Source organism: Taudactylus pleione, unplaced genomic scaffold (assembly GCF_031769625.1).
Source record: "Taudactylus pleione unplaced genomic scaffold, aTauple2 ptg000019l, whole genome shotgun sequence".
NCBI lineage: Eukaryota > Metazoa > Chordata > Amphibia > Anura > Myobatrachidae > Taudactylus > Taudactylus pleione.
In genome coordinates, this window is record NW_028284421.1 from 27,548,063 (window position 1) to 27,574,544 (window position 26,482).

Sequence of the window (26,482 nt, forward strand, 5' to 3'; positions counted from 1 at the left end):
GTCTCTCTTTATTTAATGTCGATTTTGTGTAATTTATGTCTTTCATTTTATTTTGCGTTGGTTGAAGTACTTCTAGAATTGCGCTGACTTCATCTAGAATGTGCAATGTGCATCACATTATAAGTATAGGGGAGATCTACAGAACCGGTCTGGAGAATTCAAGACATTTTTGCAGGAAGAAAAAGACAATCTGTCCTCACCAAAAGCAGCAAATGCCCTCTATGACCCTTTATATCATTTAAAAAATCCCATCCTCCAAAATTAAATTATCAAACGGGTGTAAGTACACAAAAGCAGGCAGTGACATCACAATAGACTATCAAAACTTTCTATTTTTCTTCGTATTTTAAGGTCATAAATGAACATTAGGGGTATATTTACTAAAGTGCGGGTTTTTAGAAGTGGAGATGTTGGTATTAGCAACCAATCAGATTCTACTTAACATCTATCTAGCATCTTCTAGAAGATAATAGCTACAATCTGATTGGTTACTATAGGCAACATCTCCACTTATAAAAACTCACATTTTAGTAATTATACCCCTTAGTGTCTCTATTTTTAATATCAAATCATCCAGTCTCATCTTTTTACCCATGCACAGTTATTGTTAACTGCCCTAATTACGCTCTGTTCTGTATCTTTTCCCTACCCATGCTCAGTAGTTTCTCTTCCCTAATAATGCTCAGTGCTATATCTCTTCTATACCCATGTTTTCAGTACAGTCTCTCTTCCCTAACCATGCTCAGTACAGTCTCTTCCCTACCCATGCTCAGTACAGTCTCTCTTCCCTACCCATGCTCTGTACAGTCTCTCTTCCCTAATTATACTCAGTACAGTCTCTCTTCCCTAATTATGCTCAATTCTATATCTCTTCTCTACCCATGCTCAGTACAGTCTCTCTTCCCTACCCATGCTCTGTACAGCTATAGCGAGCGGCCATGATGATGGGCGCGATGGTCAAGACCATCGCGACCATCGAGCTTGCGATGAGACCCTTGTGGTAGTGTCTCGTTGCCGCAAGCCCAAGAGTGCTTTCAGCTCAAACAGAGCCAAAAGCACTCCCACTGACATCACTTGTGATGGCAGTGGGGCCGGCCCCAGACGGTAGGCGTTCCCACGGGAACGCCTCCGTCTGGGCAGCCACGCCCCCGGCCCGTCCACCAAAGGGGGCGTGCTGTAACTCAACATTCAGCTCCGTCGTGCGCATGCGCACTGGGCCACCATCGACCCGCTTGCGAGTGCATAGCGCTCGCGAGTGGGTCTGAATCAGGCCCTCTCTTCCTTACCAATTTCATACCTTTGTTCCTTATAGTCTCTTTTTAATACCTTTTCTCAGCATAGTCACTCTTTTCTACCTGTTCCACATAGTATGTATTTCCTACATATGCCCATTATAGTTTCTTCTCTATCAATGCTCAGCCTAGTTTCTTTTCCGTACCTATACACAGTTTTATGTATATTTCATGTGCAATTTCAGGGCCTGACTCAGCAAGGATCGCAGTTGCAAAGACACATGCTCGGTCGATTAATTCGCATTGCGCGTGCGGAAACTAGCAATTGCAATGGCAACTGCGTCTGCAGAGACTACGCAGTCCCAGAGCACAGTGATTGACAGGAAGTGCCGTTTGTGGGTGATGGTCGGGTGAACGCAGGCGTGCCGTTGCAGAGGCGTGCATAATTTATCCACTGCAATACCATACGCAGCCTTAGGCCTCATAGTGTGTGCTGAAGTTAGCGATTCCTGAGTGAGGTCTAACCTGCCTTAACTGCGCGTATGGGCCTGATGTTACTCGATGTTACCGATTATTTTGCTATGTTGCACAAGTATACGGAAGTGGGCGTCCTTGTGTCAGGCTGTGATCACAAAGCGATTGCAAACATTTACATATCACTGCTGATATTAGCAACTGCGGTGCGTGCGTATTAGCAGAATAGCGATCCTTGCTGAATCAGGCCCTCAGTTCACTCTCACTCCCACTTTACCTGTGCTTGACTAGTGATCTCAGTAGCATTGTTAACGTCACAGCGCAGGACAAGACCAGAGCAGTAATGTAACAAACTGTAGATAAGAAAACAACAAATATGCCTTTTCAAATATATAAACACATTCAGATTCTAAATAACCTTGTATAAGTTTCTTTGGAAATCACATAAGGCAGTATTTCTTGTACTTTTAATATAATTATTGTAAAATCAATATTACAAAAATGGATAACTTACAGTATGGCCTGATACAGAGATGTACGATGTTAGCATCGCTGCTGTGTCTTTGGTCGCAGTAGCGATGCTAACATAGGCTAATGCCGCAGAAGGCGTCTTGTGTAAACAGACACCGCCTGCCGGCTTCTGTGATCCGCTGCTGCGTCCGGCGCATGCCTACTCAACTCACCATTGGAGGTGGTTAGAAATCCCCATATGTGCCACAATTTTATTGGGATACTTACACATAAATGCTTTGTCTATGACCATGTTCTGGTTACCTCGCGTGCAATCAGCAGTATCACAATGATAGAATGCACTTCAAAATAAGGAACATTGGGCCTGATTCAGAGCCGGACGCAATTAGCGCTCGCTCGTCCATAAAATAGGGGTGGCTATTCAAATGAACCGTTCGCTGTTTGCGGTCTGTTCACGCCTCTAGGTCTGAACGAGCGAACAAAACTTGCGGTCGTTTTTTGGGAAACTACGCCCCCTGGCTGCTCGCATCCTACGTCATGTCCGTTATTTATTAGATTAATCGAGTACATCGACCAGGGTATGAGCTGCTCGCTATTCTTGTGGTTGGTTTTTGCTACCACAATTTTGCGAGCAGTTCAGGCTATAAAATAACCCAGTGACGTGGTCAATGACGATGCTGTTTTAATTATGCACACCCATAAAACGCCCGTTTTGACCTTTAAGCACGCCTGCGATCGGATCTCCACTCCCCGTTTTCAAGCACCTTCCCCTGTTACCACCCACATACGCCTCATTCTGTCACTCAAATTATCAGGCATTCGCTATTTTGCGAGCACATGAATTTCGACCACACTGACTGGTTCGCGCATGCGTATAACGATCCGTACGCATGGGCAGTTGGGCAAACATCGCTCGGAGCGAACGAGCGGCCGATTACGAGTGGCTCTGAATCAGGCCCATTGTTCCCTATGAAGTTAAGCTTGTCTACAATATAGCATAATTATATATCTCTATATTAGGGGTGAGCGGGTTCGGATTTCTGAAATCCGAACCCCCCCGAGCCCCCCCGATCCGAGTCCGATCCGAGTCAGGCTCGACTTTTCCCGCCTGACTCGGATCTGAAATCGAGGCAAAACGTCATCATCCCGCCTTCCGAGTCTCGCGGGTTTTGGATCCTATATAAGGTACCCGCGTCGGCGCCATTTTCTCACTCGGCTGTGGACAGTGAAGAGGGAGGGTGGGAGTTAGGGCTGTGTAGTGTAGTGTAGTGTAGTGCTGCTGTTGTCCACTACTTCAAAGTCCATAGGGGCTGGCTGTGTTGTGCTGTGCTGCTGTTGTTAATAGGGGCTGTGTCCACTACTTCAAAGTCCATAGGGGCTGGCTGGACTGTGTTGTGCAGTCAGTTCTCCATAGGAGCTGTGTCCACTCCAAAGTCCTGTGCAGTGTCCCAGTCCTAAAGGGGTGCTGTAGTGTTGTCCAGGGGGTGCTCTGTCCATCAGGGGTGCTCCCCCCAAGTGCTAAAAAAATAATATATTTTCTGTGTTTGTGAATTGTGTGCGCAGTAGCCGCACGTGCATCAACAAAGTAGTGACAAGCGTGCGCATGTGTCATAAGTAAAGGGCCGGCTGGCTTGACCGTTAAAGGGTGCTGTAACCCCCAAAGTACACTCCAGTCCAAACCAAAAAAATAATTATTTTCTGTGTTTGTGAATTGTGTGTGCAGTAGCCGCACGTGCATCAACAAAGTAGTGCCAAGCATGCGCCTGTGTCATAAGTAAAGGGCCGGCTGGCTTGACCGTTAAAGGGTGCTGTAACCCCCGAAAGTACACTCCAGTCCAAACCAAAAAAAAAATTATTTTCTGTGTTTGTGAATTGTGTGCGCAGTAGCCACACGTGCATCAACAAAGTAGTGCCAAGCGTGCGCCTGTGTCATAAGTAAAGGGCCGGCTGGCTTGACCGTTAAGGGTGCTGTAACCCCCGAAAGTACACTCCAGTCCAAACCAAAAAAAAAAATTATTTTCTGTGTTTGTGAATTGTGTGCGCAGTAGCCGCACGTGCATCACCAAAGTAGTGCCAAGCGTGCGCCTGTGTCATAAGTAAAGGGCCGGCTGGCTTGACCGTTAAAGGGTGCTGTAACCCCCAAAGTACACTCCAGTCCAAACCAAAAAAAAAATTATTATCTGTGTTTGTGAATTGTGTGCGCAGTAGCCGCACGTGCATCAACAAAGTAGTGCCAAGCGTGCGCCTGTGTCATAAGTAAAGGGCCGGCTGGCTTGACCGTTAAAGGGTGCTGTAACCCCCAAAGTACACTCCAGTCCAAACCAAAAAAAAATTATTTTCTGTGTTTGTGAATTGTGTGCGCAGTAGCCGCACGTGCATCAACAAAGTAGTGCCAAGCGTGCGCCTGTGTCATAAGTAAAGGGCCGGCTGGCTTGACCGTTAAGGGTGCTGTAACCCCCAAAAGTACACTCCAGTCCAAACCAAAAAAAAAATTATTTTCTGTGTTTGTGAATTGTGTGCGCAGTAGCCACACGTGCATCAACAAAGTAGTGCCAAGCGTGCGCCTGTGTCATAAGTAAAGGGCCGGCTGGCTTGACCGTTAAGGGTGCTGTAACCCCCGAAAGTACACTCCAGTCCAAACCAAAAAAAAAATTATTTTCTGTGTTTAGCCGCACGTATATATCAAATTGATATAACATAAATGGAGGACCAAACTTTCTCCGATAAAAATAAAATTGAGAAAGATCAAGAACCACTTCCTCCTAGTGCTGAAGCTGCTGCCACTAGTCATGACATAGACGATAACATGCCATCAACGTCGTCTGCCAAGGCCGATGCCCAATGTCATAGTAGAGGGCACATACAATCCCAAATGGCAAAGTTCAGGAAAATGACCTTGAAAAAGACATTTAAATCAGCTGAAGAGAAACGTAAACTTGCCAATATGCCATTTACGACACGGAGTGGCAAGGAACGGCTAAGGTCGATCCCTGGTATGTTCATGACTAGTGGTTCAGCTTCACATGACGATGGAAGCCCTCCTCCCACTAAAAAAATCAAAAGAGTTAAGCTGGCAAAAGCACAGCGAAGAACTGTGCTTTCTAAGAAGATATCACAAATCCCCAAGGAGAGTCCAAGTGTGGTGGTGGTTGCGATTCCTGACCTTCCCAGCACTGGACGGGAAGAGGTGGCTCTTTCCACCATTTGCACGCCCCCTGCAAGTGCTGAAAGGAGCACCCACAGTCCACTTGCTGATATGCAAATTGAAGATGTCACTGTTGAAGTACAACAGGATGAGGATACTGGTGTAGCTGGCGCTGAGGAGGAAGTTGGCGAGGAGGATTCTGATGGTGATGTGGTTTGTTTAAATCAGGCTCCGGGGGAGACAGTTGTTGTCCGTGGGATGAAAAAGCCCATCACGGTCATGCCTGGGCAGAAGACCAAACATTCCACCTCTTTGGTCTGGCAATATTTCTATCCAAATCCGGACAACAACTGTCTTGCCATATGTATCATATGTAAAGGTGAAATAAGTAGGGGTAGGGACGTCAACCACCTAGGAACATCCTCCCTTATACGGCACCTGCAGCGCGTTCATAAAAAGTTACTGTCAAGTTCAGAAACTTTGGCTAAGACCGTAAGCAGTCCAGGGACACCTAAATCCTGTTGTCCTGTTGTATCCAAACGCCTGCAAACCACACCGTCAACTCCCTCCTCGTCAATTTCCTCCTTAGTCAGGATCGGAAGTAGTCCTGCAGGCCATGTCACTGGCATGACTGACTCTCCTATCCGGGATTCCTCCGGAGGATCCTGCATTGCTACGCCTACTGCTGCTGCTGTTGCTGCTGCTGGGAGTCGTTCATCATCCCAGAGAGGAAGTAGGAACACCACTACTTTTACTAAACAATTGACCCTCCAACAGTCCTTAGCGAGGAGGATGAAGTACGACAGCAGTCATCCTGAAGCAAAACGTATAACTGAGGCCTTGACTGCTATGTTGGTGTTAGACGTGCGTCCGGTATCCGCCATTAGTGCAGTGGGATTTAGACAATTGATGGAGGTAGTGTGTCCCCGGTTCCAAATCCCGTCTAGATTCCACTTCACTAGGCAGGCGATACCGAGACTGTACAGAAACGTCAGAAAAAGTGTCCTCAGTGTCCTGAAAAATGCCGTTGTACACAATGTCCACTTAACCACGGACATGTGGACAAGTGGAACAGGGCAGACTAAGGACTATATGACTGTGACAGCCCACTGGGTAGATGTATCACCTTACGCAGCAACAGCAGCAGCGTCACCAGTAGCAGCATCTCAGAAACGCCAGCTCGTTACAAGGCAGGCTACGCTGTGTATCACCGGTTTCAGTAAGAGGCACACCGCCGACAACCTCTTAGAGAAACTGAGGGAAATCATCGCCCAGTGGCTTACCCCACTTAGACTCTCCTGGGGATTTGTGATATCTGACAACGCCACCAATATTGTGCTGGCATTACATCTGGGCAAATTCCAGCACGTCCTATGTTTTGCTCACACAATAAACTTGGTGGTGCAGAATTTTCTGAAAAGCGACAGGGGCGTGCAGGAGACTCTTTGGGTGGCCCGAAAAATTTCTGGCCACTTTCGCCATTCAGCGACTGCGTGCCGAAGACTGGAGCACCAGCAAACACTCTTGAACCTGCCCCACCATCACCTGAAGCAAGAGGTTGTGACGCGGTAGAACTCAACCCTCTATATGCTTCAGAGGATGGAGGAGCAGCAAAAGGCCATACAAGCCTATACATCCACCTATGACATAGGCAAAGGAGGGGGTATGCACCTGACTCAAGCGCAGTGGAGAATGATTTCCGTGTTGTGCAAGGTTCTCCAGCCCTTCGAACTTGCCACACGTGAAGTCAGTTCAGACACTGCCAGCTTGAGTCAGGTCATTCCCCTCATCAGGCTTTTGCAGAAGCAGTTGGAGAAAGTGAAGGAGGAGCTAAGACGGAGCGATTCCGCTCAGCATGTGGGACTTGTGGATGAAGCCCTTCATTCGCTTTGCCAGGATTAAAGGGTGGTCAATCTGTTGAAATCAGACCACTACATTTTGGCCACCATGCTCGATCCTAGGTTTAAAGCCTATGTGGTGTCTCTCTTTCCGGCCGACACAAGCCTGCAGAGGTGCAAAGACCTGCTGGTGAACACACTGTCAGCTGAAGCAGAACGTGACACGTCAACGGCTCCTTCTTCATTTTCTCCCGCAACTGGGGCTGCCAGGAAAAAACTTAGGTATCCTAAGCAACCCGCTGGCAGTGATGCAGGGCAGGCAGGACCAAGTTTGGACATCTGGTCCGGACTGAAGGACCTGGCAACAATTTCTGACATGTCTAATGTCACTGCATATGATACTGTCACCATTGACAGAATGGTGGAGGATTACATTGGTGACAGCATCTAAGTAGGCATGTCAGACAGTCCATACCTGTACTGGCAGGAAAAAGAGGCAATTTGGAGGCCCCTGTACAAACTGGCTCTATTTTACCTGAGTTGCCCCCCCTCCAGTGTGTACTCCGAAAGAGTGTTTAGTGCAGCTGGGAACCTTGTCAGCGAAAGGCGTAGGAGGTTGCTTCCACAGAATGTGGAGAAGATGATGTTCATCAAAATGAATTATCAGCTCTTCCAGGGAGACCAGCCTCCAGAAGGTACAGAGGGACCTGTGGTGGTGGATTCAAGTGGGGACGAGTTAATACTTTGTGAGGATGAGGATGTACACACTGAAGAGGGTGAGGAATCGGTGGATGAGGAGGATGAGGATGACATCTTGCCTCCGTAGAGCCAGTTTGTGCAGGGACACATTAATTGCCAGCTTGTTTTGTGGGGGCCCAAACGAACCAATCATTTCAGCCACAGTTGTGTGGCAGACCCTGGCGCTGAAATGATTGATTTGTTAAAGTGTGCATGTCCTGTTTATACAACATAAGGGTGGGTGGGAGGGCCCAAGGACAATTCCATCTTGCACCTCTTTTTTTTCTTTGCATTATGTACAGTTTGGGGCCTAGTTTTTCTAACTGCCATCCTGTCTGCCACTGCAGTGTCACTCCTAGATGGGTCACGTGTTTGTGCCGCCCACTCGTGTCGTTTAGCATAGTCATCCAGCTACCTCGGTGCAACCTTTTGGACATAAAAACACTATTGTGAGGTGTGAGGTGTTCAGAATAGACTGGAAATGAGTGGAAATTAAGGTTATTGAGGTTAATAATAGCATAGGAGCAGAAAAACCTACAAATTCTGTGATTTTAGCTGTTTTTATGCTTTTTTTCAAAAAAATACAGATCCAAAACACAAAACCCAGAACCCAAAACACGGAAGGGTGGTTTTGGCAAAACCAATCCAGATCCAAAACACAAAGAAAGATCCAGATCCAAAACCAAAACACAAAAAGTGGCCGATGCACACCCCTACTCTATATACACCTGTTATCCTGTTAAAAATTGTTGACCAATACTGTATATGCAATTAAGGTATGCTTAAAAAATAAAATGTGCACAGTTTTTATACGATCATGTTAAACCAAGTTACCAATATTTAGCTAAAACACCATTAGTTCTGTTCCCTCTCACCTTCCACTACCCATATATAGTAGACAATATAGTCCACTGCTTTGGATCGATCGTCATCTACGTTTACTCCAAAGCCAGCAAGCATGAGTATAAATTCTGCATCAATTGCTCCACGGATCTTTTGCACAGTTGGGAGAAATCCTACCAGCAGGAGGAGAGCCACCTATGGGAAGGATGAGATGTGAGTAATTGGATTTGGCCATTCCTCCAGTATTTTACAACCCATGCTAGAGTAACAGTCACCACCCCTTGTGATCTTTGCACTTTATTACCTGATATGTAGATAGTATAGATACAGTTACTGATAGAACGGATCTTAGTGACAAGTGAAAACCTGCGGAAAATGAAAACTTCAGTAAAGAGGGAGGGAGGCATTACACATTATTATTATTATTATTATTATTAGTAGTAGTAGTAGTAGTAGTAGTAGTAGTAGTAGTAGTAGTAGTAGTAGTAGTATCATCATCATCTTTAATGCAACACACAGTTTCCGAAGTGTCATACAGTGAATATGCAAAGTAAATGGATTTATCAATAGAACAAGAGACAGTACACATGGCCTCATTGTACCCCATGTCAGTATCTCTATCCTATATCTCTATGTTGTCCATTTTACATCTCAGTCACTGCCCATATGTGGTGAATATGCAGCACTTTACCTGTTTTGGGAGGACAAAGGTAGGAGCAGAGATTGAGTGAGACTTGGGACCCAATACTGACCGAGTCCTTACTATGAAAACACAAATAAAGGAAGATTAAATGTGCTGACACAGACTTGTGTTATCAATATTACAAGAAAATAAGAGTTTGCAACATGCTTGTCAAAAAAGGTTACAAGTGTTTGGTAATCCAGATTTTATACTATTTAATTTATTACAAAGATGTCAATAATTGAATGTAATAAAAATAATAACTTCTTTATGGATAAAATGGACCACAAAAGAACATCTGACCTACACAAGATAAAAGCTCAGCACAAATTAAATAATAAAGCTGTATATACACACACAACGATTTAGTAAATGAATGATTTTAGTAAATGGTTTTCGTTTATTTTTTCAAGGGAATAATGAACGAAAATCGTTTATTAAAATCGTTCATTTACTAAATGTAATGAACGATTTTTTTTAACTACAAACGATTTTTGCATACTCCCTTACTGAAAATCCTTGAGTTGGTCAGTCTGACTGAACTACAAACTACAAACGTGAATACGCATGAACGATAATCGTTCATTGTTTTAACTCGGAAAGTGAACAATTTTTTCAACGATTGAACGATAAACGATATAGTTATCGATAATCGTTCAAAAAAATCGTTGTGTGTGTGTATGCACCTTAAAGTTTTTTTTTTTTTAAACGTAGTAGAAATTATATTTACCTTAATACATCTTTACAGAATTAAATTATTACTTAGGAAATCATTACTGTAAATGACCACAAGCAAAATATATATTTTTTGTAGAAGAGTAGCAGGAAAAAGTGTATTAAATTAATGACTATTCAGCAAATATACAAAATTATCCTACAAAACATTGTAACACACCTGCTTTTGGATTTTTTACGCCTCAGAAGGCCTTTTAGATACTTGAGGTAATAATTTCTCTCTGTCATCTAAAAGGAAAAAATATATTTTTAATTATAAAACAAAACAGAATGCAGCTGCACCTCTATAGCATAAAAGGAGTTATCAGAGGTAGCGGTACCCCTTCGAGAGACCATGAATCCAAAAATTGCACTATAGAAAATCACTGGCAAGATCAAGTAAAATCAGTAAAATAATGATATGTTGCTTGAGATACATATATATGGATGCTTTGAATGTTGCTATGTTGTGCAGCATCACAATGCAGCTAAAACAAATCTCAATATAATGAGAAATGTACCCCATGATGTTAAGCTTCTATGTACATATTGACTCTCACTGTGAACACCAAGTGGTGGATCAATAGAAAAAGTGTGCGTGCCGGCATTCTCCCATACACCTGTAGTTTGCCGACAAATCCAATGTATGCCATCTGGCATCATAAGATATATACTATCAAACTTCTAGATGCTAGGTTTAAACTGATGCAGAGTAGTTTGCAAAAATAGCATATTTCCACATATGTAGAGCTATACGGATATGAAAACGCCTGATTTATGCCAATGCATGAGTGTGTATGTACCTGCCCTCTAGCAGGAAACAAAGGTACACCTACTATCAGGTGTATATTGTGTTTCTGTAGGTCTGCATAACTCATACTACACCAGACTCCCCATTTCACATCTCAGGTCATCATAAGGATGCCAAAGTGGCAGATAAGCACTAGCCTGTATTGGCACATATATACGTCCATTATCTTTGTGAGATATGCCCTGCTGATCTGCGTCTTCACACTCTGCAAATGTTATTTTTTTTTAATAGTTATAACTGCTGCTAAAAGTAAACAGGCATGTTCAACACACACACACACACAAAACCGGCATATCCCTCGCACATGCTACGACAGTGGCTATTACAGCATTGCTAATGCCTACCCAGCAACACAAGGCAGTCATGTGGAAGATGTGTCTGCAGTTTATGGTAATGTGGTATGGGCTATTTGGCTGTTGAGCTTTCACTGATTGCTACAGAGACGTCAAATCTGATAGATGTCTTCTGTGCAAATGATTTCAACTCTGCTGCGCAAATCAATCTGTTATTTCCACAGAATTAAAATTCCTACTTGATTATGCTACAAATTAACTTTCTATATAGTTCTAATTTACACAAAACATCTACACATACATACAAAGATACTTAAACATTCCAAAAAGAGGTCATGTACAGAATAGAGTACAATGTGTGTAAATAGGGCATTTTTTCAGATGCAATTGCTCATGTTTTATTAAATAGTGTATATATAAGTCCTTCTCCCCCAATTATGCATTTTCATTATTTATTTAAGTAGACTCTGGGCCTCATTTAGAGTGAAATGTAAGTCCAGCCCTAAGACGTAAAACTTAGTTTGTTTTAATGAACATGTGCAGTAAACCTTTTTGCTATGGGTCCTCAATAGGTCTTGCTATGCCCATGCTTACACTGTATTTGGCCTGTATGTCTTAAGAAGACATCACTGCAAAATACACACATTAGGCAGCAATTTTGCAGCTCATATTTTTTTTGTCAAATGTTTTTAGTGTAAAATACAAGAGTGTATATATTTTTTGTAAAACATTGATAAGAAAGCCAACCAGAGCAGGAAGTAATACAGAGACTAAAATATAATACATATCAACGCATATCAACATCACCGTCGCATCTGCCGTCGCTGGGTGCACACATGGTCTAATGTCTACCCAGCTTTAGTTTGGGCCATAGCAGGGAGGATATCAATATAAGCAACCCATCTTTATAGAAACTCCAGAGCCCCATCTTAATGCTGAAAGTAGCCTCCCTCTGTTTGTGATATAAAATATCCAATAGCATTTGTCTCACCAGACCCAAGGACTTGGAAGGCCAGAATTAAATAATAATAGCTTATTTTTGCTATAGAAACAAAGCTTGTCAGGAAAGAGATTATTGATGCAGTAGGAGATTGAGATTTCCATTCAGTGAAATCAGTGAAGAGCAGGGCCCTACTGTCTTTTTGAAGCTTATGCCCAAAATCTACATTGAAGTGAACCAATATATTGTGCCAAATTTGGTCAATATTCATGCGGAACCAGAAATTATGGGCTAGGGTGGCATGCTGATGTGGCATTGGGTACAATCACCCATCTCCAGTGCCACAAAGTGCATTCTGTGAGCTGGGAAAACATACGTCCTATTCATAACCCGTAAAAGCATCTCCTGTAAAGTCGCAGATGGGAGAGCACTCATAACTCTATCCATGTGTGCAAGAACTATAGTAAAATCAATTGGGCCTAAAAAGTCTAATTCCAGGAATTAGACTTTTGTGGGGAAGGGGTGTGGCCCTATGACACACACCCTGTTTCACCACTCTGGGGGCATGCAGTTTAAGAAAGCCCATCTTTCTTGGGGGGTCTTTCCCTGCAGAAATATCCTGTTCCAACATCAATAAGATGATATAAAGCCTAAGGAAAGTTATGCACTTAACAGTAACCCTACTCAATCAGGATAAGGGAAGATCTTTCCTGTTAGGTAATTGTGAAATAATTTTTCCTATGATAGGCATGTAATTAAACTTGAATAAAAAGTACAAATCACCCAAGATATAATCCCAGATACTTATATTTTGCAAGAGTGACTATAAACACTATATGGGTGTTGAGCCAAACATGGTGGGAGATGTGAGGGGTAATTCAGCCTTATTTAAATTAATTTTATAATACACAAATAAATCAAACAAGGAAATTATTGCAGCCATATTTTATGTGTACATTCTGGCAAAAACATTGCAGATGAAATGTAAATAGCATCCACTGTGCACCACATGTAGCACAGTCCTGATTACCACTACCTCTGTAGCGAAACTGAGGGAGAGGGTTGCCAAATTTGGTAGGATTGGCAAGAGGGTATCTGGCCGCTCGGTGGAGGGGGCATGGAACTGTCAGCGCTCTGCTGTACTGGGCTTGGTGAGCTAAAGCTAGTGCCTGCTACACAGTCACACAAAGAGTGCCAGGGGAGGTTACTGGCGTCACTAGGGGGGTGCGGCCCGCACTGGGTGACACCATCGAAGGGGGTGACACCAAAATAGCAGAGCTGCTCTGCTATTTTGGTGTCACCCTGTCGGATGGTGTCACCGTGACATGGAGAGAGGAAGGGGAGAGATTGTGGGCTGTCCCACCAGCTGCTGGAGAGCTGGGGAAGCCCACTGTGTGCCGAGAACGGGAGGCATTATTTTAACGCCTCCCGGATTGGCACACATAGGGGGCGTGGCTTCACAGGCGAAGCCATGCCCCTTCATGAAGCCATGCCTCCTTTCGAGCGCGCGCCCACGGCGCGCAAAGCATTTCAGTTCTGTCGTACCGGGTGTCACATAGGTAAGTGGCGCCTCTGGGGAAGGTCCATGCAACTTTCACACACTGAGGAAGCTGTATTAAACCTTGGGGCCCTACCTACTACAATCTGCATTTCAAATGCGGTTGTAGTGTGATATTTTCGCCTAAATTCACATTTTGAATTTAGGAAATATCGCAGGAATTTATCAAAAATATTTGCAGGGACAGAGCTTGCGATAAAGTTCTGTCCCTGCGAATCCCCTCCGCTGTCTTCTCACTGTATTTTTTAAAAAAATACTGTCGAAGCTGGAATTTTGCGAATGGCCGCCTAAGTGCCATTTTAGATAAACTCACACTTTAGTACATGTGGCGATATTACTATTAGCATCATGCGATTGCATCTGTGACCATCGCCATAAGTTACGGCGATTCGTCAAAAGCCCATTTCATGACTTTACGTAGTTTGGGTGTTCTGGATAAAGTGTGTATATTATTATAATTCCCCTAAAGGATATATTTCAGAAATGGCTGTACAGTATGTCAAAATTGGATTGCATTAGCTAAACAGAGCAAATGGCCACGTGACAAATAGCCTGTGTAGACAAGCTTCATAGACATAATGTCTGCTCTCACTCCAGGTGGCCCTGCTTGAATACAGCAAGAGGGTCGTTTGTAGCACCTTACATTAGCAGGCTTCCTACAATAAAATACCTTCAAAGCCAAGAGTGTTATTTGAGATTTGGGTCTTGTAGCTGTGCTAATTTGCATCCACACAGGCCCTGGGAGAACAAAGACCAGTATTTTTGAGCCTGAAAAGGGTGGGGACTGCTGGGGCATGAGCAAGGCATGGAACTATAAGGCTCAGCATTCCACACTGCTAAGTGTTCACTTAGCTTTAGTGAGATTTAAGTGCACCATTTCTCATACACACATTAATACGCACAATTGCGCAGTTCACTAGTCGCATATTAGCGAATGAATAAGATCCTGTATGAAAATGCTGTTTATTAGCTTCATGCGCACGCATCTGCCCCAAGTTAACTAGCATCTTTACATCACACCCCGCATACTTACACATTACATATTCACATAAAAGGTTTAATAAGCTTTAAAGTATAAGATTTAAGTTTGTTCATTTAGCATAAATGCTGTGAAATAAAGATTATGTGGTAACTAAGGTTTTATACATGATAAGTAATCCGTGATTGGTATTGTACTGATGCGTACTCTTTCAACAGTATTCCGGTACCATCGGTGTGGAGATCGCATCATGCATTCTCAACTTATGGACCGCAGAGATTTCAAGCAACAAAATGTACATTATATGAACAACTGTTAGGATGTTACATGAGGCAGGAAACCAGAGACCCCCAGCTGTTAGAGGCTGGGTTGTGTCTATTTGAATCAACCTGTTAAATGCCTTGTAACATATGCCCTCTCCTTTAGGACCAATGGTATTAGCAACAAACTTCTCAATTGTGTTGTTTATTTCTGGGGGGTATAAATATGTGTGCTGACCCTGGGTTCCTAGTCTTTGTGCTGAATGCTGATTGACGAGGGGTTTCTTGCTGATGCCTAACATCTGGACCAGAGAGCACTGCATATGTATAATTATACTTGGGTCTGTATAATCTCTTTGCGCTAAGATTATATGAGGATCATAGTGTGTAACTGCTGTACTTTTACTTGAATAATACTTTGTGCTTTGGAACCACAGATTCTAGATCTGGAGTCTTTATTTACTGTATGACTGCATACGCAAATTAGCGTCATCCTTAGATGTTTATAGGAAGGATATTAGAAGGTATAGGCAGGGGTATATAGAGGTTAAAAGGCAGTATCCTTAGTTGGGGGCTCATCGTGAAGTCACTTACCTACTCACACGGCAGATACGGTTATCGATATCTCAGCAAAGGGTGGAGTGGCAACATGCAGGGTTTACCTGCAACCGCTTTGTGCTGAAAGATCGCTATCCATTTTCGTGTGAGCCAAGAAAGCTGACTAGAATCCAGGGACAAGAGAGGAAAAAGTTTGCTTTCCTTTGTTGATAGAACCTAACGTTTAAAGGGGTGCCGCAGTATTGAGCACGGAGCTGAGTCACAGTTTTGCGCACAGTAAAGACGCACTTTTGCCTACACAGCTAAAAAGTTGTCATACGGTTGTGTGGTAGTCGCATTATTGTGTATGTGACTGGTCGCACAATAGCGTATACGTACTTCCGGTTGTGCTGCCACGTGTTTAAATAAAGCCATTGAGGTTTACATTTTTCAATTGTTGTCAATATCTGGGTTAACGTGTATTTTTCTGTGCAGGAAAAAGTGTGTAACAGTGAGTATTTGTTGGTAGGGGTAACTTGTTCCCTACAGTTAGAGGTGCCGTATGACCTTTAAGGGCTAAGTGCTAGTCGCTTGGTAAGCAGCTTACCGTTCTATACACAGTAGCAGGTGTACATGTTGTCTTTGTTGTAGAGAGGTGCGTGGAAGTAGCCGACATAAACTTCCATAGGTGTGGAAGTTGCCTTACTAAATTTTATCTGGGTGTGGAAGTTGCCTTTTTCAAATCTTATCCAGGTGTGTGGGCGCTGCCGTTTAAATCGTCTACAGGTAAGTGAAAGTATCTTGATTGTCTTTCACCAGTTTAAATCTTTATTGAAAAGCATAGGAGTTGTCTCAGAATGGGGGCCATGCAAACAATAGAGATGTTAGACAATGATGTGCTGCTAATGGAAGCGCCGTTTGGATCGGCCCGTCATATTATGCATGCTAAGTACGGTACTTATGCGATAAGGTATTGTGATGTATGGTTTAAAATGACGATGAAGAGTGTTAGACCATTTCCCAGAATTGGTAGTTTTGATAAAGATGTATTAGATAATGTCCGGGACCACATCAGTCTGATGCGCGCCCGAGAGAAAAAGGTAAAATATTATGAATGTTTAAAGTTGTGGCAGCATGAAGGGGATGCGTGGCTTAAAAATGTACAAACGACGCAAACTAGCGTTGCGAGCGCATTGCCAGAGAATACATCCGCGACGCTAAATTGCAATATGGCGAGCCGCAAAATTGCGCACACGTGCAGCAAGGTAGCATTGTGGAGAGTATTGCCAGCAGTTCACGCTCACCACCCCCACCTTATGTGGATGGAGGTGCAAGTACAGTTACCAAAAATACACATAAAAATGTAACAAGCAATTTGTACCCTCTCTTAAGCAACCATAAAGAAAATGTTTATGATGTGGATGATGAGCCTATTGTAATGTCTGCCATTCCCATGCTGTGCAAATGATAGATGCTGCATCACCACAATCACGAGTGGTGCCGCCATCTCCATCGGTAACAGCAAGGGAAGTGCTAACACCCGTAGAGGAAGTTGTTAATACCATACGTAGCAGCAGCAGAGTAAACCCCCAGCCAGGTAACAAGGTCAAAGGTAGTAGCGCTGCCGGTCTGCATCCCATTCGGACAATAACCATTCCGAATGGAAATGCAGATGCGAACGGTGTAGTGCCCACGAGGGAAGTAGTAATGCATTGTCCCTGGACAAGAGCAGAACTAAATTCCATCATAAATGATTTCCCTGATCCCAAAAAGGAACTAGCCAAATGTCAAAGATTTTTGAGAAATTTGGGTAGTTCTCATGAGCCAACTAATAAAGATTGGCGTGTGGTGTTAAGGGCCTGTCTACCACGCAATACCGACGTGACAAAATGTATCACGGATTGTGTATTGGATGGTGACATTCCCTTAACAGACCAAGTAAAGGTAACATTTCCCACATTGTAACTCAATTGGGTATATATTTTCCGGTAGTAGTTAACTGGAACAAAATTTTCACCATTAAGCAAAAGGAGAGTGAATCTGCAGAAGATTATTGCGACCGGGCTCTGCAGGCTATCACTCAGTACACTGGGTTAGAAGATATTAAAGATAGCACTCACCACAGGGGAATGATAGTCACGGTACTCATGGACGGTCTGAAAGATAATTTAAAGACTCGGGTTCAGACCTCACAACCTGGCTGGAGGGGAGTCACAATAGATACCCTCATAGAATCTGCCATAGAACATGATAAAAACATCTCAAAGAAGAGAGAGACCCAGAGCGAAAAACTAATGGCTGTCAGTATACAAGCTCTGGAGGGAATGACGGTAACATCACAGCTAACAGACACACTCGCATCTGCACACACACTTACACCTGAACAGTTATATGCCCTCACTAAACCCATGCAACAACAAACACAGCTCTATTCCACAAACCCTATACAACCACAGGTCCCATACTACTCACAAACCTCATATCCCCCACAATACCCTTACCCTCTCTATCCTTACCCATATCCACCACCTTTACCCTCTGCTCAAATCTCACAACAACACGTCTTCACCCGATCCACGAACATGTTTTAATTGTAAACAAACAGGACACTTAAGTAGAAACTGTACAGTAAAAAGAGTAGGAACCCCAAATCAGGGAAGACCTGGACATCCCCATAAGGGATATGCACAGAGACCAGCAAATATCCAGCAGGCACCAGCTCCAATTGTGGTCGTAAATGCTTTATTGCTTTATTTATAGACACAGGGGCGACCAGGTCAATGATAAAATCTCCTGTTAATTTACAGGTGTCCAACGATACAGTACCAACAATGGGTGTAACTGGTAAAGTGGAACATTATCCTTTAACAAAGTCCACAGAGGTTACTATTGGGCCTTTGCATACCAGGCATTCTTTCCTTCTGGCTGCTGCGACTCCTACTAACCTGCTGGGTAGAGACTTGTTATGTAAGATGGGATGTGTTATATATTGCACCCCTGATAGTGTATTTTTAGATATCCCAGAGAGAGTTGCACATGAGGTGCGGGATATGTTGGACACTCCCCAAAGGATAATGTATCACTCTACAGTTTTAAATGAAAATCCATCTCAGGTAGATGAAATGTTGTCCCAAATTCCAGATTCTCTTTGGACTAAGGATGGACAGGACACTGGATTAATGGCAAACGTAAGCCCTGTAATGGTAAATTTAAAAAGCAGTAGGCAAGCTCCAAAAATTCCCCAGTACCCACTAAAACAGGAGGTAGAATTAGGGTTTTTTCCAATAATTGAGCGATTATTGCAACAGGGAATTTTAGTTCATACAGCTAGTGTAGCCAACAGTCCCATCTTCCCGGTGAAGAAGAGTGGTGGGAGGGGTTACAGGCTGGTACAAGACCTTAGAGGTGTTAATAAGGTAGTAGAGAGACAATTCCCTGTAGTACCAAATCCAGCTGTCATCCTGATGCAGATCCCACCAAATGCAACCCATTTCACTGTCATTGACCTCTGTTCTGCTTTCTTCTCTGTGCCTCTCCACCCTGACTGTCAGTATCTATTTGCATTTACATACAGATCTGTACAATACACATGGACACTGTTACCCCAAGGTTTCATAGACAGCCCCAGTATCTTCTCCCAGGCATTGCACGACTGTTTACAATCTTTTTAACCTGCCAATGGATCTGTTCTAATTCAATATGTGGACGATTTATTGCTATGTTCTGACTCGTTTATGTCACGTTTGAATGATACTAAACTTTTGTTGCTTCATCTCTCGCATACAGGACACAAGGTGGCTAAGGACAAACTACAGCCGTGCCAATCCAGAGTAAAGTATTTGGGACACTGCCTAACCCAGGGGTTACGACATCTTACAAATAATAGAATCCAGGCCATACAGAACATGACACTGCCGCAGAATCAACAGCAAATTCGTACCTTCTTGGGAATGTGTGGATACTGTAGAATGTGGATCCCAGGATTTTCTATTTTGGCCTTGCCTTTACAGGAATTAGTTTCTTCCTCGAAGCCCGATCGTGTAATACACACAGAGGAAACAGAGCAGCCTTTTCTTAATCTTAAGGATAGTCTGACAAAAGCTCCTGCATTGGGAATACCTGATTATGAAAAACCTTTTGATTTGTACTGTACGGAAGCCGATGGTTGTGCTGCAGGTGTCCTTACACAAAAACATGGTGATGCCAGTAAGCCCGTAGCATACTACAGTGCCCAATTGGACACTGTGGCAAGATCACTCCCCACTTGTTTGAGAAGTGTAGCAGCTACCGCTTTATTGGTGAGTAAAAGTGAGGACATAGTATTGGGTCATGATATGATTGTCTACACTCCCCATGCTGTATCTGCTCTGTTGAACTCAGCTCAAACCAGACACATCTCTTCGGCTAGGTTTACCAAGTGGGAACTAGCTCTAATCGCACCCGCAAACATCACTGTTAAACGTTGCAGCACGCTGAATCCAGCAACGTATTTACCATATGTACAACATGATGTACAAAGGGTGGAAGGAGGCGAGTTGCTGGCGGGAGGTGAGTTCAGCGGACATAATGATACGCACGATTGTATGGAATATCTGAATCAGACCTTTACTGCTAGACCTAACATACACGACACACCTTTAGAGAATGTGGATGTGACTTTTTATACGGATGGGAGTTGTCATAGACAAACAGACACAGGTGAATTATGTACAGGTTGATGATGATGATTATCCGTTTAGTCGACATTGACTTTTGGACACTTTATGGATCTGTGAACGCCACGGTTCTCTTTCTCTGACCGCTTCCTTCAGGTAATTTATGGGCATGTTCGTGTCAGCCTTTATTGTGTCCAGCCAACGAGTTCTTTGGCATCCTCTTCTTCTGGACCCGTTGACGAATCCAAGCATTAGTGCTGTTTCTAGGGAATTAGCTCACATGACATGTCCAAAATACGAGAGTCGTTGTTTGGTGATCTTGCCTTCTGATGATACTTTTGGTTTGACCCGCTCTAGGGTTGCCTTGTTCGTATTCATTGCTGTCCATGGTATGCGCAGCATTCGCCTCCAGCACCACAATTCAAAAGCGTCAATTCTCTTGCGATCTGCCTTCTTGAGTGTCCGGGTTTCGCATGCATACATAAAGATCGGAAAAACAATTGCATTGACCAACCGTGCTTTTGTTGCACTGCTGATATCGTTGCTCTTCCATATCTTCGTCATTCCTAGCATAGCATTGCGGCCAAGTACAATTCGTCGCTTTATTTCAGTAGATGATTCTCCACTGCGATCAATCTTAGAACCCAGAAAGAGGAAGTCTCGTACCGTTTCGACTTCCTCATTATCGATTGCAATATGGACTGCATCGTCACTTGCCGTAGTCATTATCTTTGTTTTTTTGATGTTGAGGTACAGTCCCATGCTCTCACTTTCTTCTTTGACTCTTCTGACCAGATATTCTAGGTCTTTTCTACTTTCAGCAAGCAGAGTCGTGTCATCGGCATATCGTAGATTGTTGATTTTCCTCCCTCCGATTTTTACTCCAATTGTAGACTCGTCCAAACTGCATCGTCTCATGAACATTTCGGCGTAAAGATTGAATAAAGCTGGCGAGAGCTTTGTTGAACGCCTTTTCCGATCTTGAACCAATCCGTGTTGCCAAAAGCTGTCCTGACTGTGGCTTCTTGACTCATGTAAAGCGATCGCATCAGTTTCTCAGGTACAGGTTATGCTGTTGTAAATGACACAGACATTATAGAAGCTAAACCTCTTGGTCCTCCTCACTCAGCCCAGGTGGCAGAGTTAGTAGCACTAACTAGAGCGTGTGAACTGGCAGTAGGCAAATCTGCTAACATTTACACTGACTTGAGGTACGCGTTCGGGGTGGTGCACGATTTTGGGGCTCTATGGCGTCTGAGAAATTTTATGACAGCAGCAGGCACACCAGTTGCACATTCCCGACACTTAAAACATCTTTTAGAAGCAATCCAACTGCCCAAAGCGGTGGCAGTAATTAAATGTAAAGCCCATACATGTAAGGATGATCCGGTGTCACTGGGCAACAACAGAGCAGATGAAGCTGCAAAATGGGCAGCAGGGTTAAAAATGTTCTCTCCCACTGAAAAAATTATGTCTTTCCAAACAATTGATATGCTGAAATTAATTGAGATGCAAAATTTGTGTTCAATTCAGGAAAAGTCCATTTGGAAGTCCAAGGGATGTGGGCAAGAGTCCTCCAGGCTCTGGAGGGACGAACAAGGTAAACCAGTAGCCCCCAAGGCATATTACCCCAGACTGGCTGAGGCAGCACACGGTCTGCCTCATCTGAGAAAACAAGGTATGTGCAAGTTGGTGAGAGCATACTGGTGCGCACCAGGTTTTTCTTCACAAGCAGAAAAGATAACAATGTCCTGTCTGACCTGCTTGAGGAAGAACATAGGGAAAGCGATCCCTACCGAACTGTCCCACATTCCACCGACTGATGGACCTTTCCAGGAAATACAAATTGATCTCATCCAATTACCACCCTGCAGGAATCTTAAGTATGTATTAGTGTGCACTGATGTATTTTCTAATTGGGTTGAGGCCTACCCAGCGGCCACTAATACTGTTGCGTTTACTGCCAAGAAAATAGTTCAGGAATTTGTATGCAGGTACGGTATCCCAAAAATCATTGAGAGTGACAGGGGTACTCATTTCACAGGTAATGTTTTTCAAAATATGTGTAAGCTGATGGGTATTAATAGCCGACTTCACACCCCCTACCGACCGCAAGCCAGTGCCAAGGTAGAGAGGATGAACGGGACTATTAAAAATAAGTTAAGTAAAATCATGGCAGAGACTGGACTAGGATGGCCAGAAGCGTTACCTTTGGTCCTACATAGCATAAGGACCACTCCTAGACCCCCTCTAAATCTGTCCCCATTTGAAATACTGTTCGGTAGACAACCTCATTTGATTATAAGTCCACATGAAGACTTGAAGGGTAACAATGAGGTAACTGTAAAGTATCTTATATCAATGAGTAAGCAGTTGAAGCAACAGCAGCAGAAACTGAAATTGTTGTCCCATGATATGCCTGAAACTAACTGTCATGATGTTGAACCAGGAGAATATGTTATGATCAGAAATTTCTTGCGTTCAGGTTGTTTGACTGATCGGTGGGAAGGTCCGTACCAGGTGCTGCTGACAAGTACTACATCTTTGAAGGTGGCTGAGAGAGATACCTGGGTCCATTCCACTCACTGCAAAAAGGTCAATCAACCGGTGGAGAAACAAGTTGGAGACAAGGCTGATAGCGTGGACCTGTCGCTCGCGAGCTTGTTTCGGGAGGATTGAAAAGGTCGTAGTGAGATACCTGAACTAAGAGAAATTTGCAGGTCTTGTTGTGACAATGGACAGGCCTGCTGTGGTCAATTTCATATTCTCTTTTAGAGTGTTCACCATCCTGGTCGGTTCGGGAATATCCAGTTTCTGTGATGGGAGATCGATTGAGGAAATGGGAGCTGATGGCAGTGCTGATGGAGTGGAGTCAGGAGGAGTGCAATGCCAATCAGGGGAGTGTCTGACCAATCTTAGTACTGTTATTAAGAGAGCTGTCATTCCGGATACTCGGGGACGGTGTGGAGGTTTATCATCTGAAGATTCCTGTATTTGTGAGCTTTGTGGGTCCCTAGTTGATGAGAACTGTATCCAACGGTGCCAACCTAAATATAACCTGTACTGGGGTGGGTATCCTTTAGAGGATTATCATAGCATGGTAGGCAAAGTGTTAAATCAAACTGATTGCTGGGTGTGTTCACATGTGCCACAGGGACAGCATAATGTAGGGTTGGTGCCATTTCCGCTGAATATCACGGAAATTTTAGAATTACAGAAAGGGAAAACATTGGATGGAAAATTCCTCTCATCCAAACCACCTCATTTCAAACTCTATCAATTCCAAGTAGATAGATCACTTTTGTGTTTAAACATAACCAACCACAATAAACCTGGGAGTTGGGAAGTGACAGGGAATAATCAGACGATGACCTTCTCACAAAGAGCTGATAATGAGTCCATAAACCATGATCTGTTACGCTCAATTAAATCTAGTGGGAAACATTTTAGGTATCGGTATACATTGAGTTCCACCAAAGAAATTATTGGTAAGGTGCCAGATGGTTATTGTGCTAAAATAATACAGCCAGAAACTTGCATGTACCAGATGGAAGACCCAGAAATAGGATTGCTTGCAAGGGAAATGTGCTTAATGATAATGATGCATATCATTCCTTATGTTCTCCCTGATAATGTATATTTTATATGTGGAAGAAAAGCGTATAAGTGGCTCTCCCCGAGTTCCAAAGGTTTGTGTTACCTGGGAAGAGTAGTCCCAGAAGTTATGACCCTCACACATGTTGAAATGCTTGGTATACATAAAAACACACTGTCACCATATCTTCACACACATTATGAACACAGGCAAACGAAATATGATACCTGGTGACATGCACAAAGCCACTCAGTTAATTAGTGAGACAACTGGCTTTCAAGTTTTAGTCGCATTGGATCCCACCACGATCGCTCGGGGTACATTAAACTTTAGATATATTCAGGAACTTGCTAAATTGATAGATAATATCACCGAGATGTATGATGACACATTCAGGTATACAGGGAGAGAAAACTGGTGCAACACAGGCTAGTGTTAAATTATTTAACTGCTGTTACTGGAGGGTATTGCGTAACGTTGGCCACCCAATTTGGAGTAAAATGTTGCACCTATGTCACCAATGATACCAGCGACCCTAAGGAAGTGATAGACCGGAAGATGGATGAAATTCTGCAGCTAAAATGGGAATTTCGTAAGAACCATAATGCTACAGTGGCTGAAGTAGGGGAGAAGATAGAAGGATGGGTTTCATGGCTGAACCCAGTGAAATGGTTCTCAGGTCTAGGGGAATGGGTCCAGGAAGTGATCGCCAGCATCGGCAAATTCTTAATCCTTATACTGATTGTCATCATAATAATTGGCATATGTGTCCGGTGTGTTCCTATTGTGTTGAAGTGTGGAAAATGTAAAAATAGAGTAAAACGAAAGAACGAAATTATGATGGTAGTCAGTATGAATACCGAGGTAAATACAGAACTGCATTACAACCCTGAACTAGGAAATACCATCATTTAATGTATTATATTTAAACATGCATAGAATGTATTATTGAAATGTTATTTTTAAAAACACCTCAGATAATGTAAAGTTTCAATTCCCCTTCAAGACTGCCTTTACAGGACTGGTGTATCCCCACACCTTTCACATGATCTTCCAAGATCTGTGGTGTGCGTATAATAGTAGTTTTATGTCCCCACTCAGAGACACATTATTGATGGATTAAGAACCACCTTGTGCCATCCCATAATAACACTAAATAGTATATAAATGTAAGCCTAAATTATATTTTAAAATCAGACTGTGATAGCATGTTGTTCGCTATAAAGGGTGGACTGCTGAAGCAGGAATTTTGCGAATGGCCGCCTAAGCGCCATTTTAGATAAACTCACACTTTAGTACATGTGGCGATATTACTATTAGCATCATGCGATTGCATCTGTGACCATCGCCATAAGTTACGGCGATTCATCAAAAGCCCATTTCATGACTTTACGTAGTTTGGGTGCTCTGGATAAAGTGTGTATATTGTTATAATTCCCCTAAAGGATATATTTCAGAAATGGCTGTACAGTATGTCAAAATTGGATTGCATTAGCTAAACAGAGCAAATGGTCACGTGACAACTAGCCTGTGTAGACAAGCTTCATAGACATAACGTCTGCTCTCACTCCAGGTGGCCCTGCTCGAATACAGCAAGAGGGTCTTTTGTAGCACCTTACATTAGCAGGCTTCCTACAATAAAATACCCACAGCCTTACGACCGCCTAAGGTGATGGTCGCGATGGTCAAGACCGTCATGCGCATGCTCTGTGGGGGGCCATCGACCCGGTCCGAGCGCATCGGCACTAACGACCGGGTCTGAATGACCCCCAAAGTGTAGAAAGATTGTGCTAGATAAATAATAGCTAGAAGCTGATTGGTTGCCATGGGCAACTTATCCACTTTATCTCTCTCTCTCTAAAGTTTGATACTTCTCCCTCCCTGTCTGAGACTGAGGTCTTGATTCAGAGCCGCTCGTAAGCGGCCGCTCGTTCGCTCCGAGCGATGTTTGCCCAACTGCGCATGCGTACGGATCGTTATACGCATGCGCGAACCAGTCAGTGCGGTCGAAATTCATGTGCTCGCAAAATAGCGAATGCTTGATAATTTGAGTGACAGGAGTAGGCGTATGTGGGTGGTAACGGGGGAAGGTGCTTGAAAACGGGGAGTGGAGATCCGAACGCAGGCGTGCTTAAAGGTCAAAACGGGCGTTTTATGGGTGTGCATAATTAAAACAGCAGCGTCATTGACCTGGGTCACTGGGTTATTTTATAGCCAGAACTGCTCGCAAAATTGTGGTAGCAAAAACCAACCCCAAGAATAGTGAGCAGTTCATACCCTGGTCGATGTACTCGATTAATCTAACAAATAGCGGACATGACGTAGGATACCAGCGGCCAGGGGGCGTATTTTTTCAAAAAATGACCGCAAGTTTTGTTCGCTCGTTCAGACCTAGAGGCGTGAACAGACCGCAAAGAGCGAACGGTTGATTTAGAATAGCCACCCCTATTTTCTGGACGAGCGAACGCTAATTGCGTCCGGCTCTGAATCAGGCCCTGAGTCAGTCCAATGTGACTCAGCACATATGTCAGAGGAGCATGTACTATTGGCGCAAAAAAAAATCGTTCAATCATTCATATCTGAAGGAAAATCTGACATATCTGACATGCCTGAACGATGGACGATGAACGATGCGCATTCCCGATGGTCAGATAACGATATCTGACATCTGATGTGTTTGCAGTCAGACTTGGACGATTCCATCCATTTTAATGCAG

General features: G+C 43.5%; 1 protein-coding gene across 4 annotated transcripts in view; it reads right to left on the bottom strand.

Annotated features, from left to right (window-relative positions):
• The window catches only part of STRA6 (signaling receptor and transporter of retinol STRA6), a 92,950-nt gene that overhangs the window by 31,262 nt on the left and 35,206 nt on the right, over window positions 1-26,482 (bottom strand). For all 4 annotated transcript variants that reach the window (XM_088446212.1, XM_088446211.1, XM_088446214.1 and 1 more), the window contains exons 8-12: window positions 10,319-10,386; window positions 9,433-9,503; window positions 9,046-9,107; window positions 8,774-8,936; window positions 1,984-2,059 (exon numbers count right to left, since the gene is read on the bottom strand). In XM_088446212.1, coding sequence (XP_088302338.1) covers window positions 1,984-2,059; window positions 8,774-8,936; window positions 9,046-9,107; window positions 9,433-9,503; window positions 10,319-10,386 — 440 coding nt within the window. The remainder of the gene's footprint in view (window positions 1-1,983; window positions 2,060-8,773; window positions 8,937-9,045; window positions 9,108-9,432; window positions 9,504-10,318; window positions 10,387-26,482) is intronic.